Raw genomic sequence first — 20,068 nt, 5'->3', positions numbered from 1 at the left:
TATATATATATGGGTTTATATATATATATGGGTATTATATTATATATATATGGGTATTATATTATATATATATATATATATATGGGATGTATATTATATATATATGGGACAAATATGGGTTTCCTAAATCAAATCATCGCTTTTTAGCGATGATTTGATTTAGAAAAACACTTGCTTTATTGAAACAGGAAGACATACGTAGCATAATTAATCAAATGCTCTTGAAAAATATATTCATTGCATTTAATTCTGTACTTTCATATTATCAAACATTAATCAATGTACTTAAAATGAGTTTCTTCCGGTATGCGTCTCATCCATTTTCTCATTCAGTTTTCCAAGAGGAATTCTTCGAGTAACAGCTTTTCCACATCGCTGATTTCCATGATTGGGATATCTTTAACAATTTCTTGTCTCAAGCTTCTTGGACACATAGTCTTCTTTTCCATATAGTCAATACGACGGTTAATTTCTAGAACGGCATGCTTGACTGCACTGCCACATGGTACGAAAACAGCTTCAACGGCACAAACAACATCATAAGCGAAGCTCCTGTAAAAAAAAAAAAAAAAAAAAAAAAAAAAAAAAAAAGAAGCTGCATATTAACTAAAATATATTCATGCTTTTGCAGAAATTAAACTTCTGTGTGTACATAACACAGATGGACATCACTGCAAATACATTCGTTGCCTTTTGTTTCTTTGCCTTTACGTAAGTCCTCCATTCGTTTTTAGCAATGAAGGACACATATGGGTTAACGGTTAGGCTAAGTATTTGATATGGCAAAATTATGAAGGCTATCTTCCTAACAGAAGGGATGCCTTGGTGGAGGACGTTCTGAGGGAAACTGGCTTGTGATCATGTTACACATGGGGAAAATCGCGAAAAGCAAACAGACAAAGTTTTCCTGGGTTTGGACACAAGCTAGGTCGAACTACGAGTTTTCAGCGGTCTTAACCATTTGACCACTGATGGGCATTAAATCGGTTAACGATAAAATTAGCTTAATTTTTGGACCTAAGACGTATACTCAGGAAATGTAACTGAAAAAAGTTTGAAAATGAGCTTTTAATTTAGCCAATGAAATGTCCTTATAATTCGTCTTTGCTATTATAACGCTTCATGTCTGATTAGATTACCGACTCTTTATTGATTGCTTATACACTGCGTTCAACAGAACCTGCTCTTATTATCAAAACCGCCGGTATATAAAGTGTGTTTATAGATTTTTAGAACGACTTCCGCAAAGAATTATTTAAAAAAAAATAAGTTGGTATAGAAATTTCTGAAAATACGTTATTATTTGCAGTGAGTCATATCGTCTACTATTTTTTAATTTATTCTTCTTCTAAAATGTACCGTGTAAGCAAGCTGTGAGATGAAGGACGTGTTTTCCAAAGAGAAATATTTATATTTTATTATTTGAATATAGTATTAAAATTTCTATGCACAAAACAAGCAACATTATTGATCGTAAAGCGCAAAACTGTCAATCATTGCTTCGATATGGAAAGAAGACTCCAAACGCATACCCGAAAAAGGTACATATTGTTTCTAATGTTTCCGAAAGTAAATCTTTGGTAAAAGAGGAGCTCTTCCGAAGCAGAAATCAATTGCAAAGACAAATGCATCTGTAGGAGCAACAACTATAATAACAAAACAAGATTTATTACTTAATAAAGCTAAAAGAACATAATGTGTATTAGTTTTTTCGAGGCATGTTTCTCAACGCAGACCCCCTCTACGCGTATCCAAAAATCTACTAGGTATATTATTGTTTTTAATAGTAGATCAGCCTGAAAATCTTTTTTTTTTTTCATGTTTAGATGAGTAGAATTTTTATTTAACGTATTTTCAGTCTGCTGCGATGTATCGAAAGTGTTAATACCAACAAATGATTTGAAATTAATGAAACAATGGGTTGAATTTTGGGAAAATTACAAACTCTATTTCCGAAATTATATTAAAAAAAATCATTGGTATTTTCAAAATATTTAATTGTTTGAATTTCTTTTTATTTCTCTATATAGCTCTATAGATTTGTAAATTGGCAAATGTTAAATTGCTTTATTTGCGATATTCACAAATTTAACTAATATGTTAGAACTAATTATTCGACTAACATATGGTTATATTGGAAGGATTAACCCAATCATACAAAACAGCTGAAGTATCACACAACAATGATATATAATAAAAGAGAACAAACATCTGAAGTAACAACTAGAACAAATATACATGGGAGTAATAAGTTAAAATTTTAAACAACAAACAAAGGAACATAAGATAGTATGTACTCTTTACAAGGAGTTCATTGAAGTTCTGGCATTCCAGTATAGTTTGCTTATCTGGCTGGCATCTACTAGATAGAAGTATGCCAATTCTGTTAATATGATGTGCCATTCATTCGTGACCTGTTGCAGTCTGAAGTTTCCCGCATCCTCTTTACAGGGTTTTTGACAAAACGTTTTCCATGTGTCGTGAATGTTATCCGAGGAAATGCCAGTTGATTTTGCTGCCTAGTCAAGTTTAAGAGTACCTATTAATTTCTCAAAAATGTGCTTTTAAAGTGACTCTGAAAGTGGTTTGTTGTCTTGTGGATTAAGTGTTCCTCTCTTGACGAGTGAGTCTGCTTTTTCGTTACCGTCTATAGCTACCATGGAGGTAGGAAGTAAGATGGAGTCGCTCTAAACAAGTTTCTCCGTACCCTGCTCTGAAGCACCGGCGATCCCTACGTGGTGACCAAAACATTGTGTCATTTACCATTGAGTTCTATGGGATTTGACGCGTTCGGGTGTAAATATTTTGTAATTACGTCGCAAATATACATATAATGTATATATTTTCTTTTTCTACAACACTTGAGAGTCCTAAGTATGTGAAAACAACATATTTTTAAACAACATTTCATTCTGAACTGAATTAAATGCTATACTTTTCACAGGACAGTTTTCTCAGAATGGTTTAATTTGAATGAAATATTTTCACAAGTTTTCGTTAATTACATTAGAAAAAAAATTAAGGTAATTCGATTTTATTCGGTTAAGGTACAAAAATTAAGATCAAAGTTTATTGTATTATTAATATTAAAATTATGCATTATTTCTTTTCTGTTTATAGAGCTTCTTCCTAAAATACTTTCTTAAATATGACATGATTTTTTGGCTTCTTTTAAATCGAAAAATGTAAGTCAATTTATAATTAATGCTCTATTCGGTTCATTTTAAATTAGAAAATTATTAGGAATTAGCGAAATACTTTAAATAAGTATTTCGCTAATTCCTAATAATTAAATAGGTATTAAATAGTATTTGACTTTCTCTGAACATTTCTGAAAGGGAATAAAATAAGTTTTTTTTAAGTATTATTTAAAACTTGTAACTGAGTTATTATAAAATGTAAAGGGAATAATTCTTTTAATTATACTTATCAGATTTTTTTTTACCCTTCATTTCAACAATACACATTCCAAAACTCTTTATTACGTTCTTAAGTGCGCATCTCATAGCATTTGCTTTACAATACCTTTTAACAGATTGCTTTCCAATACGAACAATTCTTGCTTAAATAGTTTTATAACGTATTTGTCAACAGGATTTCAATTTATGTTTACAATTCAATATTAAGGTTATTATATATTTAGATAATATTTATAATCATTATAAATTAGATACATTTAATCATTAGATTTCTTCACAGTACTTTCACAGTTGTTTATAAGTGAATAAATTCTTCATTTCAAATACATTTATAAATAATTTAATGAATATTTAAGTATTTTGGCAAAGGCAGATACATGCTTTTTGCAAGCACATGCATAAATACCCATACATATATCCTATTTATCATTTCCGGCATGTGCAAATCTTTAATTTCTGTGCATTCACTGTATTTTTCGTGTAAAGTAATTTACACTAATTTAGCATACACCTGAAAGTTTATATAAAAATATATATGAATATAATTTGAATGAAAATTATAAGTATTATTTTTAATAACCACTCAAAGGTCAGTTTTCTTCAAAATTCCTCCACGATGGCATCTCTCTCTTTAGGCAGATAGCCCTTGCATGCGTTACTCTATTTAATAAAAACTTAATCTGACCTATGTGCCTAATTACAAATATTTTAACATACATAATTTTATATTTACATTTAGCCATCAAGTTTCAAACTTTTCAAATCTTCTAGAAAATAAATTTTGGCAGATCTCTTTTAGCAATTTTCTTAAAATTTATATTTTTGTAGTGCAACTGCTTAGAATTTTATAAAACAAATTCATAATCAAAATTGCTGTTGTTAGTTATCGAAAAATAACCAAGATGTGATTTTTGCGTAAATGTCAGTAAACTATACAAATTGCTATTATCCATCACACTATGAATGTTTCTTTCATGCGAGAGTGTCCCTTTTTCGATTTCTATGGAACTGTCGTGTGTCGAAATACTATCAGAATCTTGTCAAGCGAGCTTCTGAATGTAAACAAAGAACACCCCGCCTGGTGACCCAAGCTTCAAAGCAGTGCTTCACTTCTAGCGCGGAATGGCCCCTCCTCCCTTTCCTACCTCCATGATAGCTACTTGTGAGGGAGGCAATGATATCCTTAATTCACACGTGCCTCCTGCTACACGTGCTAAATGAGTAACAACTGTGATTAAGACGGCTCAGCGTAAAGCTATTTATAATATATTTTTGTTTGCCCTGAAGTTCAAAATTGAGTTTATTCGCTTTAGTTGTCACGAGTTTTGGAAAGGCTAAATCAGATACCAAACTATGGTCACAGTTTCGTTTGTAGTTTCTAAATACTGTTTTATCTGTGCAAGAAGCTCTAAAAACCGTTATGCGACATTTCGTCTACTTTACCATCTAATTTCAAAATGTAACTGTAAAGTTCTATATTCAGCATCAATTTTATGAATAAGCACTTTGTAGTGAATACAATTTAGAATTTTAAAACAACTTTCATCTGGTGTCTTTTTCACATACTCACTGTTGATGTGTGACGTTACCACTTTTGTAACGCAAAGTTTGGTATGTCTGCATCATTCTGGCATAATGCGGTGAAACCGACAGGAGAACTAATCATAGAAGGTGCAAAGTATTATTACAGACATAAGTTTTGGAAGAGGAGGATAATTTTGGTTGTATGGTTTTTAAGGTACAAAATCAATTCCGCGTGCCTTTCAATGATAAAACGTCAGGGTATCTTCCTACACTGAGCAAGATCGTTAAAGATGATCCGTATAAAAATATCGCTTTGCAGTTATCTGTTGATTCATCGCGATGTAATGATTACACTGAGCAAACTTTCCCAGCAAGGTTGACGCGCAACCCCTACAGTAAAATATCGTGTCGGCTAGTATAAAATAGAGTGTCTGAGAGTGCTGTGCGGCGTAACTAGAATTCAGCTTTTCCTTTCTTCTCTTAGCACTTGACTTCATAAGACTTAGAAGGAGCCATATGTGGAATGGAAGCCGCATCGAAAGGTCGCGAGCTATGGGTGGGGCATCCCTGGCATATAAACTGTATTCACGAGGTCCTGCCTTTATATTCAAAACTGTTGGCAGTAGAGATATACTTTCCACAGTAGAGTTATTCAGTTGGCAGTAGAGATATTCAAACAGTTGGCAGTAGAGATAAATATTTTAAAAATAACGACGGACATTTTATATTTCCCTCATTTACTGATTCATCTAATCATATTCAGGAAGATCTTATAAATCTTACAATATAAAATGCATAACTGTCATACAATAAATATTTCCCAAGGTATTTTTGGTTTTAAAGTTGGAAATCATATAAGGGAAACACTACACAAATAAAAGGATGAAGTGCTTGTATTTCTACCAATATGTCTTTAAGTCGAATTCACTAAGAAACATTACGTACTAGTGGTTTAGATGAAGTACATAAAATTGCAGAAATTAAGTCACGTCGTCTTCAGAATGAATATATAACTGTACTTATTTTTTATCATAAAGGCCCGATTTTTTGTTTTGTTAAAATTAGAAAAACAAAAATGCATGATTGGAGCATATGATGTTTATTTACCATGCAAATCATTTTCATCCATTTCACAATTTAGAAACATATTACGGAACCGCATGCAAATTAAAGGACGAAAGATTTAATCTCTATTTCTTTAAATCAACAGATACTTTTAAAAAATAAAATGTTTCTGTGAGAAACATTACGTACTAGTGGTTTAGATGAAATGTGTAAAATTGTAGTAATTTAAAATTAAAGTTATCTTTAGGATGAAGATTTTAGGATGAAGATTATTTTTAACATCTTTAGGATGAAGATTATTTTTAACATAAATGTCCGATTTTTAGTAGAAATTAGAAAAATAAAAGGCATCAGTGGGGAATATGAAATATATTTACATGCACAAAAATTTCTTCCAGTCCTCATCGGAAAATTCTTGACCCGTAAGATTCAGGTGTTCTCTGTAGGCATTATTCACTGTCCTGGTTTTTTCGTAACACTCTTTGATTACGTTTTCTTTGATGCATCCTATATTGGGCCCAATAACTGTTTAGAATAGAAAAATGCTATTGAGTAAAAATATATTTTAAATTAGTTTTGAATGTGTTAAATTTGCAATTTATAAGAACTCAAAATACAATCTAATATTATACATCAGAATACATCAATACAATTTCAAGAAATTTAAAAATATTTTAAAAGAATTTAAAATTTCAAAACATCACAATCTGAAATGCATATAATATTTTTGTACTTCTGTACTATGCCGTCGACCATTGGCAGTTATTGCGTAAAATATACGTCGATCCTATTCAACTGAACATTCACCGTGAAAGATGGTCTACCGTGAAAATTGGCTACGATCGAAGCAAGTCGGGGGTGATGTCGACAAAACTGAATCAGTCGTTTTTATACAATTATAAGGGGAATTTCGCTTTTCTAGTTATTAAACAATTAGTGTTAGACCAGCTTCAAGTTTGCGCTTATAAAATCAGAAGAGTACATAATAGTACAAATTGACGAAATAATTTTAGAAAACAAAGGGTTGAAATAGTGGTTGTGTATTACATAAAGAGGTGTCAGTTACTTCAGAATTCCTCATGTACTACTGGCGCAAAATTGTCGGGATCGCCTCTAATTCCCATGGTATGATGGCGGCCAACTTTTACGGCAAGTATAATACGTAAGATACCAGTTTTTACATGGAAAGTTAAATTAAAGGTGTTTACTCTTCACAGAAAGACAATTTTTGCTTAGCCGTTTGACTTTTAAGTAGTCCGATAATGTATATAGTAAATTATAGATAAAAAAAAACCAAGATCTATGGAAAAACTTTGTTGGGAAAAGAATAACTAATAACTAAACATTTTTTACCTTCATTAAGGCTGGAGCCTTTGCGGCAGATATCTTGCAGAGCGTCAATAATTAGAGTAATCTCTCCAAGCTCGTCTGATTCGCATTTCATTGCATGTTCCTTCTTGCAGTTAGCCCCGTCCAATAAAATACTGACAAAAGTGAAAATATTTTTAAATGCACAGATATTTTAGAATTTTGCAAAATTTTTAAAAATCGAATTAAACTTAATTGCGTGCATAAAAATTTATTACATAGAATATTGCCAACCTCCCGGTATAACGATTATTGACGCTGACTGCCATACCAACGGACCCGCGATCGAACTTCGAAAAAGTATGGATGTTTATTAAGGGTATAAAAGGCACTCAAAATACACGGCACTCGAGGAGCACTTAAAATACACGGCACTCGAAAAGCACTTAAAATACACGGCAAGCCGAATATCCCATTGAGAGGTTATTTGTAGGTAAAGAGAGATAGAGGACCCTCGAACTGAACTACTAGTTAACTATGTTCAGAAATATCTTAAACACCGGTGGTAGTAAAGAGGCGCTGGGGCTAGCTTTCACTTGTACACTACATAGAATAATAAAATATTTCGGTGATGATTAAGGTTTAGATTACTCTTATCTGGATTATGACACAAGGGATACCTGTTTAGGTGTAAAGCTGCCATTTTTGGAGAAGGTTTTAAGAGAAACTCGCTAGTAACGTTTGTCACTCATGGAAAAAATCCCCAGGTCTTTCATGCGGCCAACCTCAGTCAACGCGACATTACCCGGGTCGGTTTGGTTGCTTTATTTAATTATGGCAAGGTATTTCAAAGTTGTCTACCTAAGGAGAAGGATGCATTCGTGGAGGGCGTTTTAAGGGAAACTGGGTCGTATACATGTTAACCATGCGACATGCGACGGAGGACGTGGGCACCAGCCCTTTACCATATGGTTAATTGGTGTAGTGCCACGTCCACCAGTATCTAAAGTTGAACTTGAGGGCCACACGAGGGTCTCGCACGGGGCGCCGAAACCCAGCACCCGGTGTATCCCTAGGACGGTCCCCCTGACCAAAAGCGCCCTCCGGGGATATTCTCCCATCCGCTTGTCCGAGCCTCTGTATTTGTTGTTGTATGTATAGAAAATTACATGGCCTAACAAATGCCATCACTGCATTTGCAAGCTGGGAAAGTGTAAGGCAGTATTGATAATGGCATCATTACACATTGTTGACAGACTACTGCTACGTACCAATGGCATACATTATACATTTTACGTACATTGTACTTACATTATATATACATTACACTTACATTAATCATCATTACATTATATTACATTATTACATTCATTTGTATCCTTATTGGGACCCAAATTACTTAATTTGAATTACTTAATTAGAGAGTATTGAAATGCATTATTGCATATCGTTCTTACATTGCATGTAAATCTTTGCGTTACTCACATTTGAGCCCACTACAAACTTAAGTTGGATCTTAATTCAGTTACATAAATATCAAGGACTCGGACGCTAGGTGCATTAGATTTCACTTATTGCGCCTGACTGGCGTAAGATAAAATATTCTACGGTACAAGGTTACATACATGCAGGGGTAGGATATGGAAACAGTAAGATGATAATGCATAAAACAATATGTGGAGACATGCTGAAATATAACATACCAACACAGATATCATAGATACATTACACATACGTTACATGAAAATCAATAACTAACATACTACTATACCTACATTAATCAAACATTATTCTAAATATCAAGGACTGAGGCACTAGTTGCATTAAAATTTCATTTACTACTCCACACAGGGGCGCGTTAAAATATTCTATGGTACATAGTTATTTACATGCAGGGGTAAAACATGGAAAAATTTACTTAACAATTATTAACACAATATCATAAATACATTAAACTTTTGTTACGTAAACATTAGTGACTTGGATACTATGTTTATACATGTTAACTATGGATAAACAAAAAAAAAAAAAAAAAAAACCGCTCGGCCGCTGGTGGGCACAGATGAAACTTACCCGGGTCAAACTAACAGTGTTTAAGAATCGTTTCGCTCAGCTGCTGATGGGACACAAAGTAATCAAAAGTTTTAATGTTAATTGCCATAGCACACAATATTTAACATGCTGGTTACCAATATATTCTTAAGCAATCTGATGAATAATATTTTATGAAATTCCTCTGATGTAAGAAATGTCATAATGACCAACGTACTCATTTATTAAGAAATTGACAATAGCAAGAAAAGAACCGATGACATTAAAAACAAAAAATAACGAGTGATCTATTCAAATATTAACAATTATCTTTGCTTCTTTCGATGAGCAAGACAACAATAAAGCTGTGAATAATGAAATTATGAATTACTGGAGTAATAATTAATGTCTTAAATTAATTGTTGTTGTTGCTAATCCTCGAGGCCAGCTTCTGCTAGAGGAGATCCACAAGTTTATTCACTTTCAAAATAGGGATCTTTAATCTTAAAACAGCATAGGGAACTTATCATCGTAGGACAGGTCATAATAGGACAAACCCAGACACCTAAGAGTATGTGCCGCAGAAACCTGCTCATTGTTACATTTCGGACACACCAGGTGGGTTTTTTTGACCACGCAGGAAGGCAAGATGGCCACTAAGAAAGCGGGACAGTGCCATCTGGGTGCATCCGTCAGTTCATAGCGAGGGATCCACCAGAGGATTCAACACGGTACCAAGAATATGCCGAAGGGACAAACCAAGTGATTTTATCAGTATATTGTCTGTCAGAAGACGGCTCAAGGTAAGTCAGATAATTAGAAGTAGCCATGACCTCCCCGGAACCTTTCTTCAATAAAACATCCGTCTCCTCATTTTCCCAAATGTCCACATGTGAGATCCTCTGAATGTGGGTCCAGAGGACGAGAGGATGAAAAGGTGCTTACAAGAGGATGAAGAGGTGCTCTTGTGATGAAGAGATGCTTGCATGCGACGGGGGACGTCGGCACCACCCCTCTACCGTAGGTTAATTGGTGTAGCACCATGTCCACCAATATCTAGAGACGGATCTGAGAGGGCACATGAGGGTCCCGCACGGGATGCTGAAATCCGGCGTCCGGCGCATCCAGAGAACGGTCCCACAGACCAAAAGCGCCCTCCGAGTAGTGCTCTCATCCCTTCATACAGGCTTCGGTATTTATTGATATTCATTGTGGCCATACAAGGGTCATCACTGCTTTGCAGGCTGTAATGAATACATAGTATTATATTGAATGATTGTGGATTACACTGAAGGAATACATTATACATACGGTACATAAAAATCAATGACTGAGGTACTATGCGTATATTAACAGGACATTACATAAATATCAAGGACCGAGGCTCTAGTATGTTTACAAGAGGACGAGATTTGTTTGATCGAGGTTAGTGAGAATTGAAGTTTCAATTTTGTCATCAACATTACACCAGTTTGACAAATATTGGATGGCACTACGACTATCAGTCATAAACGAGTTGCCTTTAGGGTCTATAAAAGACATTATATAGCTCAGTACCTCATCGATAGCAACGATAGAAACGAGTTCATTTTTAAAAACTGAACTAAAGTCAGAAATTCTTTTCTTTATTTTAAAAATTCTATTAGGATCTCTGATAAGTACTCCAACTACCAGTATGGGAATCTTCATTTTTGCTGCCATCAGTATACATAAGCGTAGTGCTCTTTGGTTTAATTGAACAGCAATTAACTTCGTAAATAAAGACAGTAATGATAATTATTTAACATTTGGATCACCGAGTAACAAAATTATTCATTATGCATTTCGGCAAATACAATTGATGTGTACTGGGCGGTAAACAGAACAGCTCGGGCCAGAGAGCCGTTTCAATGAATGGGTAGGCTATGATAAACGTTTTCAAGGTTTTCGCAAAATATAAAGTAGATCTGAGCCTGTTGTTTCACAAAGTTTTCCACGAAATCATCCTTTCCATGGCAAGAGGACCTGGCTTGCTTTGTTTTAATTTAAAATCAGTTATTAACTATCTGAGTTTTAATATTCATAGCTAGCTTCTTTGTCATCATACGGTTAGAAAGAGTAACATAAAATATATTTTAAGTAATTTACGGGTATTTACTGAACGGTTTCAAATTCTGTGTAAGAACTCGCTCTTGAGTGAAAAAAATGCGCTTACTATTTTATGCAATTTTCCTTTAGACACAAACCTTACTTTCGTGTCCGTATGAGTCTTCAAACGTTGCCATCGGATATTATCATTGGGTATTATGTTTAAAGAAATAATGTAGCGAATATAAAAAAGGCATGCCATGTAAAATATTTTTAACTTCAATGTGCCATTTTATTTTTATTTGGCGAAGCGTAAGATATTTAATTTGCCTATTACTTATTAAGAAACTTAGCGATTTAAAAACAATAAACGAGGTTCTTTATCACTCGTATTTATTACAAGCTGGATCCTTGAAATGGCACTAGCTAAATTTATAAAAATTAACAATTTTTATTTTAGGCTACTAGTGGCTGATTATTTGGAACGTGAAACGGACAAAAAAGTGATTCGACGCAAAAGTGAGGTTCGAGAATAATAGCTTTTCTGAGCTAAAAATGCATGACAATACTTACGATTTTAGGGAAAATCCTAAATATATGGTATTTTTAAATTTATGAATCTGCTTTTTAATTATATGTAACACATATCCGAAGTAAATAATAGTTAACAAGAAACATAACGAAAAAACGTTCTGTCAACAGAAGCGAGTCCAGATCTTATAAATAAACTGCGAACTAATACGCTAGAGAATAAAAACTTTAAACAACCGACTGATACGACGCGTTAAAGTTCTGAATCCCCTGAGTTTTTTTTTTAAGATTTCCTCCCCTCCCCACCACTATCACGATTACGAAACAATAATTTTCCACAGATTGCCTTCATTTGTCTTCTTAAATTACAGAAATTTCATTAAATGCATCATAAAGCTTCAAAGATCAGACATTTTATCAAGAACATCTATGATCACTTGAAAAACTCTGTTTTATAATAATCATGACACGTAATATTTTATTGCAATATAAGGTATTTTCTCCCTTGTTCTACGATGCCTTCGTGGTGTAATGGTAGCACAGCCTTTGAAATCTCGGCGGCATTGCTCATTTTCCATGTCATCTGCTTCAAATAACCTAATGACTTTACAGCAAAAAAGGTTTGTTATCATAAACGCTCGGTCTGTAGGTGAGAAGTCCAAACTTCACCTTGGCTGTGATCATATTAAAATCAAATTAAATTACGGCCATTCTTTATTGTTTGTTCTACTTCGGTAAAATATTTAAATTATCGTTATACCCGTAAAATGACTCTTTATTCTTTTGCCCAGCATACTATCATTGAATTTTAATTTCCATTTCACTCCAAAACAATGAAGATAGCTGGTAAATTTACAAAACCATGGCCTTTGGCTAGAATTCTAGTTTGGAGGGTTCGCTTCCCTGGCTCGGCTGAGATATCGGGTACACATGAGCTACCGAAGTCGATCATTAACTTCATATAATTTAGATTTAAAAAGATGACTACATTTAAAACAGTCTTTTCTTTCTTCCTTATTAGATTTTTAGATCTGTAGAAAATTAAAAACATTTCTTTTTCCATTAGCATTGAATTGTTACGCACTTCCTTCGCATTAAGGAAACTTGTATTACATTTCTCTGGCAGCACAAAGAAATTTCAATCTTGCATAGTTAAAATTACGCAGGAAAATAAAATTTTAGAATTTAAGTAACTTACGGGCATTGCTCGTCTAATTCTTTCTCGTTGTTTGGGATCTCGAAAGGTACACCAGAATCACATACTTCCCAAATGCCCTTGTCGCAAATGTCGTCCTTTCCTAGAGCTGACACATTAGAAAGAAATAAAAAATGAGGAGGCTTTTATTAAGTACGAATATCAACTGTTGTATTCTATATTACTTATATTTTATATTCAGGTTCAAATTCCCTTATAAATAAGGTAGCAAAAACGCTAGAGACCGTTAGTTGCAAATTTCTTAAACAGGCTAAAAGAGCTGCTGGCTGTATAATATTGGACAGTAAATCCTCTCCTAAGTAAAATCAATGAGAAAATTGAGCTCATTTATGAAATGGAAAACGGCTTACAAAAACAGTAAGTTTTAAATTGTTCAATATTTGCAAAAACGTACGAACACTGTAATATCTTAAAAAAAATGTTTGAAAGCCTAGAAGCATATTTAGGTCTTAAAAACTAAGGACATCTGGTTGGTATATATGCAAGCTCGAAAATATAAGAAATATAAGAGAGCGATTCTTAAATTTAACAGTCAAACATTTCAAAAAATTTGTTTATGCTATAGAAAGTTTTAGAGTAGTGCTGGTTGTTGAGTTTTGTTGCACTTTAAAGCGTGACCGACAGCAAAAAAAAAAAAAACTGGCTATACTTCATTTAAAGTTAGACATTTCCTTGAACATACGCACTACAATTAGTAGTTTTAACATTAATATGCATATAAGGCAATATGAAGCTCAGAATCTATATAAAGAGAGAGAAGAACGTCTGTTAGTGTGTTTGTTTGTTCGCGATTAACTCATTCACTATTATATTATAGCTATCGTCAACAAACTTTCTACAATTCTTTTCTGGGTCCTAGGAAAGAGCTAAAATCAGAGATGTTAATTAAAAACTCTGAAATCGCTAATTTTCTCTCTCATTTTCCCGAGTGGCAACACTCTCGTACGCTGAAAATAAAGTCCGCTTTATTTCGAGGAGTGTTGCCACTGCTCGCTTTCAAAACGTAGAGTTTGTTAATAAAGAAAATTCTAAGTTTTAGAATGAAATAAAAATAATATTGCCAAATTTTAAATACGTTATTCTGATTCCAAAAATTCACGGGAAGTCTTTTCGACTGTTCTCATCTTCGACTTTGATCAGCTAACATATTAATTAAAAACCACGAAAACGCTAGTATTCGCACTCACCTTTCCGAGTGCACTGGCGATATAAAATGCTACTCCTCGCTTTCGAAAAGTGTTGCCACTCCTTGCTGTCAAATCGTAGAGTGTGTTAATCAAAAATTTGCAAGTTTTACAGTATATATATATATAGAGAGAGAGAGAGAGAATAATGTTTTTTGTGCTTTTGTGTGTTTTGTGCTTGTTCGCTTTATTGATTTTTGATCAATTCTTATAAATGTTTTGCCACATTTAATCCACTATAACTGAATATAGGTGAAATATTGGATGGAACTTAAGGTTTTACGCACATTTCATTAAAAAGACGAAAATCATTATAAACTGCGTGCCATTGTTGCTGATATGATGAAAGAAAGTTAGTTTATTTTCTCTACCGAAATCTTTTATGTGGGTTCCATCTCGCATTAGACTGAAAAATGTCTGACTATGAATCGTTCTTTTGCATTGGTTATTACAGTAGCATTACAGCGATATCGTTCTCTCTGTTATTTGATGCAATACTCTCAATCTAACTTTACGGGTATCGGGTACTTCCGCTAGTGTTAAATAATTAAATTCAAAATCATATTTCATATTTCAAACATATTTAGGAAGCCTTTAATTCACAAGATGTATTTAAAATGTATGCCAGCATAAAATTATTTGATGATAAATGAAACCATTCGAAACTTAATTATGGTATGTCAGCATGTGATTTTTTAAAACTTAGAACGTCTTATAATTATTTGACTGATGTTTTTACTGAGATGTAATATTAAACTGTAGACGTAGGCAGAATGCGAAGGACACGCTTTAAAAGAACTTAATTACATCCATTGCAATATTTGTTACTTAAGATACAATTTCAAGTTTTGCAGTTTCTTTATTACGATATTTTCGAAACTAGAATAAAATACTGCAGGCCTTATTATTATGAATATAATATAATGCAGGTAATGTACAGTATACTATTTTTTAAAAATGCACAATCAAGCAACCTTTACTAAAATAAAAGAAACGTTAAACATTATTATGTAGCCTTCAACATAACGTTCTATAATTCAAAATACGTGGCTCTTGCCGTCATTATTGATAATCTAATTAAGAATTTTGAAAAAGATATGAAATGCAAAAATGTTTTTAAATATTTAAGCAAGCAAATTCATGAATTGTTTCTCAAACTTGAGTTGATACTAAAGCATAAAAAAAGACTTAAAAGAATGCTTCTCATACTTGAAAGAATACTATAAATGTGAGGAAATTTTGATATCTCTATCTTATTTTAAATATTTTTCCATTATCAATTCTGCCAAAAGTAGATATCAAACCGTCTTCTTAACTGCAAATACTGATTTATTAAACAACGTGTGTCTTACCTGTAGAAGCGATGGCAAAAGCGGTTGCAATGAGAACCCACATGTTCATTTGAGAGTCGATGAAGAGAAGTAAATCTCGAACGATCCTCAAAGCTTTATATATTAAAATAACATTACAATTGATCTTTTGTATGCATATCTAATTAAGTTGCGGATATATGTAATCTACTTCCTTTGCGATCTCTCTGTCTACCGGATGCCCAATGGCAACTACACAACACTGAATATAACAAATTTGTTAACTTTAATTAGGTTGGCAACAATAGTTACTTTTTACTTCCTTCTACGAAGTAAACGAAGTATTGTAATAGCAAAAAATTCCAGGCACCATATTTCAACGAAAATATACATTTTGACCGCTATCGAATGCAATTTAATGATGTTTTTGCATGAAATCTGTACGTATGCACGGAATAAAGGACTCTTTTTGTTCCCCCCAAAAAATTATGAAACTGATTCAAAACCGAATCATTTAAAAGAGATTTTTTCTGTGGTATGTATGCATGTATGTATCTCGCATAACTCAAGAACGAGTAACCTCAGAACGTTGAAATTTTGTATATAGGACAGCTATAGGATGTATTCGTACACCTCTCTTTTTTGTGGCAATCGGCAAAGAATATAAATAATAATATAAATATATATACAACAAAAAAGAATATAAATGTACACTCACTTCCAAAAGTTAAGCACGAAGATGTAAAATGAAAAAAAAAAATAAATAAATAATAAATACTGCTTTGATTGACACAAAATTCGGCAGAAAAGTAGCATATATATTTATGCATAAAACAAAATCAATAATTATATACAGAAATGAAAACAATATTAAATTTTTGTAAGTTGTCAGATAGTGACATACTGGAGACTTAGAATTATGTATAAAGTGAAAATAAACGTGCGTTATCGCCCATTAAAACAAAAGTAGTGCCAACTGCTGCATCGTACAATCTAACAATGGGTTCTAGGACTCCCTCTCGATACCGGACAGCCGTCAAAGAACCCCGTTTAAAGATGTGCAGCTCGGTGCGGTATCCTAATGAAATCCTTGCCCACACGATAATGCTTCGGCCTCGGAATGGGTGATGTTCAGTGATATTTTGGGACTGATTGCGTGTTCGTTGTTCACGCCATATCCTTATACGCTTGTCATCTGGCTCCAGAGCAAATCTTGACTGATCAGTAAACATGACATTGCCCTAGTCAGACACATTCCAATTGACATGTTCCCGGCACCACTGTAATCGTGCCCCTCTTGATTGGATGAATTCCCTCTTGATTGAACAAACTCGAGGTACTCGGGCGTACAGTCCACTTATATGTAATCTTCGGCGTACAGTAGCTGCAGATATCGCCTTACCAATGAACGCTGTAACCATAGATGTCACACGTGTGGAGGTCGCTCTGCGATTCCGCTTGGCTACAATAGCAATAGATCGATCTTCCGCGGGGTTGTAACCCTTGGGCGACCGGCTACTGACCTTCGGACAACTGTCTGAATGGAACTGAATTGTTTCCATAAACCTGAAATTACAGAATGATGAACTCCGAAAAAAAGAGCAACATCTGTGATCGATTGTCCTGCTTCAATGCGCCCCACAACACGCCAGCGCTCAGAATCTTCCATTCGTCTTCTGGAAGTCATAGAAACACGTATGTCTTAAAAAAACTGCGAAAGTTTTAAACACTTTCTATCAGCACTTACAAGGAACTTCTGTAAGGAGCTGGCTTCTTATAAGACTGCCTTTTTTGCATATTTTTTGACATGAAAGCGCGATTGGTTGTTACCTAACATATTTGCATACTTCCATCTACCTCTGCAGCGAATTGTATTCTCTTCAATTCTGATTGGCTTCCGGAAATTAGCATTTTCCTCTCCATGCTTAACTTTGGAAGTGAGTGTATATACATATATACCCAGTCTATTACTCGGCTCCGGGAGTTCAGTATTTTTATTCTTATATATTGGTAAGTTGTGCATGCTTTGCTTTAAAAATGACTGAATTATGTTGTTCTTATCTTCTAGTTAACACATTGACTGCCACGTCACTTTTCAGATTCCGGTCCGAGAAGCCAAATTGATTTAATCATGTTATATTATTCCCAGAAGCCAGCTCTTCGTGTTTAAGACTGTTTTAAAATTTATCACAAACAATTAATATATTCTTTTTTTTTAACTGATGAATAAACATTGAATGTATATTTTTGTTTCATTTTCAATAAAATTTCTATTCGTATAAGCCAAACTTGATTGTTTATTTTCTTGCAAGTGGCCATCTATTCATATTTATACTTATAAACTACGAATTAACTCGTGGCGGCGCAAAAGTGGGAAGTCAAGAAACTACGAGATAACTCGTATTGAGTGTCCTGAAAAAGAGCGCTAATACGAGTTATCTCATGTTGGACAGTCAACGTGTTCAAGTTTTTTAGGTCTTTAGTTAACCTGCATGGAATATTTGCAGAATTATCAACAATTTAAAAGTCGTTTAGGCGAGGCTAAACCTAATTTTTTCACCATACCAGCCATATTTGTTTACATTTGAAATTTAGGAGAGTAGTGGATTTTTTGCCAAGCTAAAGAAACTATGCTTCGCAACAACTGTTGCTTTTTCATTTGTCTATTTGTCTAAGTTCTTTTATACATGTTTATAGATTTATTATAGTATTTGTATAGGACATGTGGCAATGATTAGATAATTCTTCAGATGATATAATTTTTGCGCATTCTGAATTATAAAATAAATGTAACGCTGTTAAGTGAATCTAGCGCCAGAGTGTCACTAAAAAGTGTGACATAAGCAAAAATACAAAAACAAAAAAGCGGTAAAGGGTAGATTAGGCAAATTCGAATCTCATTACTGACTCTTCAGGGGAAATTTTATAATGATTTTCGAATCCAGCTAATTCCATATCGCGTTTCGTCGAAACAGACAACTGAAACTGTATACGAAACTCTTTTTGAATATTAATTGAAAAGAACTTAGTCATAAACTTGTCTCAATTTTCTGTTCCATTTGCCGATGCATCCGCTTGAGAAAACACACTAACGTGTAAGGAAAAAAAACTATACATAATGCTCTGGTTATGCCAATGTACAAAATAAAATAAATAGCGATTTGCTATTAGTCAAAATTACAAGATTTTAAGGGAGGACCTACTAGCTTATAGAGTTTAAACTTTGTGAATGTAGCTAAAAAATTAAATTTAAAAAAATTTAAATAAAAAGGTATATATATATATATATATATATATTTACTAAAAAATATTGATTATATTATCTCGTAATATAAATTTAATAGAAGTATCAAAAGAGAGGGAACCCATGTAGGAAGTTTAATTTCGAAAATTGTGTTGCAAAGTAACTTCAATGTAATATATGATGCACAACTACATGTTATAGCAACACTGTGTACAAAATTTCAGCGTTCTTAGGCTACTCCTTTTTGAGTTATGTGACATATATACTTACATACATACATACATACGTACGCACAGACGTCATGAAAATATCTTTTCTGTATCCATTTTAAATCAATTTTTATAATCCGTTTGGGGGAAAAGAGACCTATATTCTGCCCTTACGTTCATGTGTCACTCGAAAACATCGTTAAAGAGCATTCGATAACGATCGAAATGGATATTTTTGTTGTATTATGATATCCGAAAGTTTTCGCGGTTACAATATTTCCTTTACTTCGTACAAGGAAGTAAATATGAATTATATGACAAATCTGGGGCAAAGCAATGGAGGCACTAACAAGCCAAGGAGTGTGTTCATAAAGTTATTGAAATAATGATTATATTAAGTTCATTTCTTTTTTTCCTCGAGATGCATTATATTTTAAACGTTTTATTGGCAGCACTGAATACTCACTATTGTTTGGTACTGAAATTTGAATACTCATTTTTATTTGAGTTGATATTAAATAATCGAAATTGTTGTTGCTTGCAGTTCGCAAGCAAAATTGCCATGCATTAATTATTTGGGCTAATTACAAAATTGCCGTTTAAAGACTCTAGCGCGCACTGCTATTCTTGTAGAATACAATCATAAGATCAATACCGGTATAATATCGACACTGGCATAGATTTAAAACAGGCTTTGAGTTGTTTTTCAATTTCACGTTTGATCGTCGTGTTGATAACTTCTAGACAGGAAGATGGTTTTAAATTTCAATTAGATACGATTTGATGGAGATTCGTTTTACATCTGGGTCTGATTGAAAGAGAAATACCTTGTAGTGTTACTGATTAGCAAAAAATCATGAAACGTTTTGCTAATTGCTAGTGATTGGGAAGTTTGATGAAAGGCAATAAGTTTCACGAATGTTCAGTTCATTTGAAACTTAAACGGATTGTATTTGTTCT

At 33.5% G+C, this 20,068-nt stretch overlaps 1 protein-coding gene across 1 annotated transcript; it reads right to left on the bottom strand.

Moving 5' to 3' along the window:
* Window positions 1-221: 221 nt before the first annotated feature.
* Window positions 222-15,854, bottom strand: LOC118185568 (uncharacterized). Its single transcript, XM_035355446.2, has 5 exons — window positions 15,698-15,854; window positions 13,144-13,249; window positions 7,362-7,492; window positions 6,386-6,533; window positions 222-552 (listed from the first exon to the last, which is right to left on the bottom strand). Exons 1-5 carry the CDS (start codon window positions 15,744-15,746, stop codon window positions 330-332), a joined length of 657 nt encoding a protein of 218 aa, XP_035211337.1. The 5' UTR covers window positions 15,747-15,854; the 3' UTR covers window positions 222-329.
* Between the last annotated feature and the right edge of the window lie 4,214 nt (window positions 15,855-20,068).

This window comes from Stegodyphus dumicola, chromosome 3, assembly GCF_044657685.1.
Source record: "Stegodyphus dumicola isolate Sdum_Otavi_A_Nest chromosome 3, ASM4465768v1".
Classification (NCBI taxonomy): domain Eukaryota; kingdom Metazoa; phylum Arthropoda; class Arachnida; order Araneae; family Eresidae; genus Stegodyphus; species Stegodyphus dumicola.
This window is presented reverse-complemented; position numbering and strand designations above follow the sequence as displayed.

Coding starts and splice junctions, on each gene's coding strand:
- LOC118185568 (XM_035355446.2), bottom strand. CDS start 15,746: ATGAACATGTGGGTTCTCATTGCAACCGCTTTTGCCATCGCTTCTACA. Junction 13,250..15,697: donor TTTTGCCATCGCTTCTACAG/GTAAGACACACG, acceptor CTAATGTGTCAG/CTCTAGGAAAGGACGACATT. Junction 7,493..13,143: donor GAATTAGACGAGCAATGCCC/GTAAGTTACTTA, acceptor CACTTTTGTCAG/TATTTTATTGGACGGGGCTA.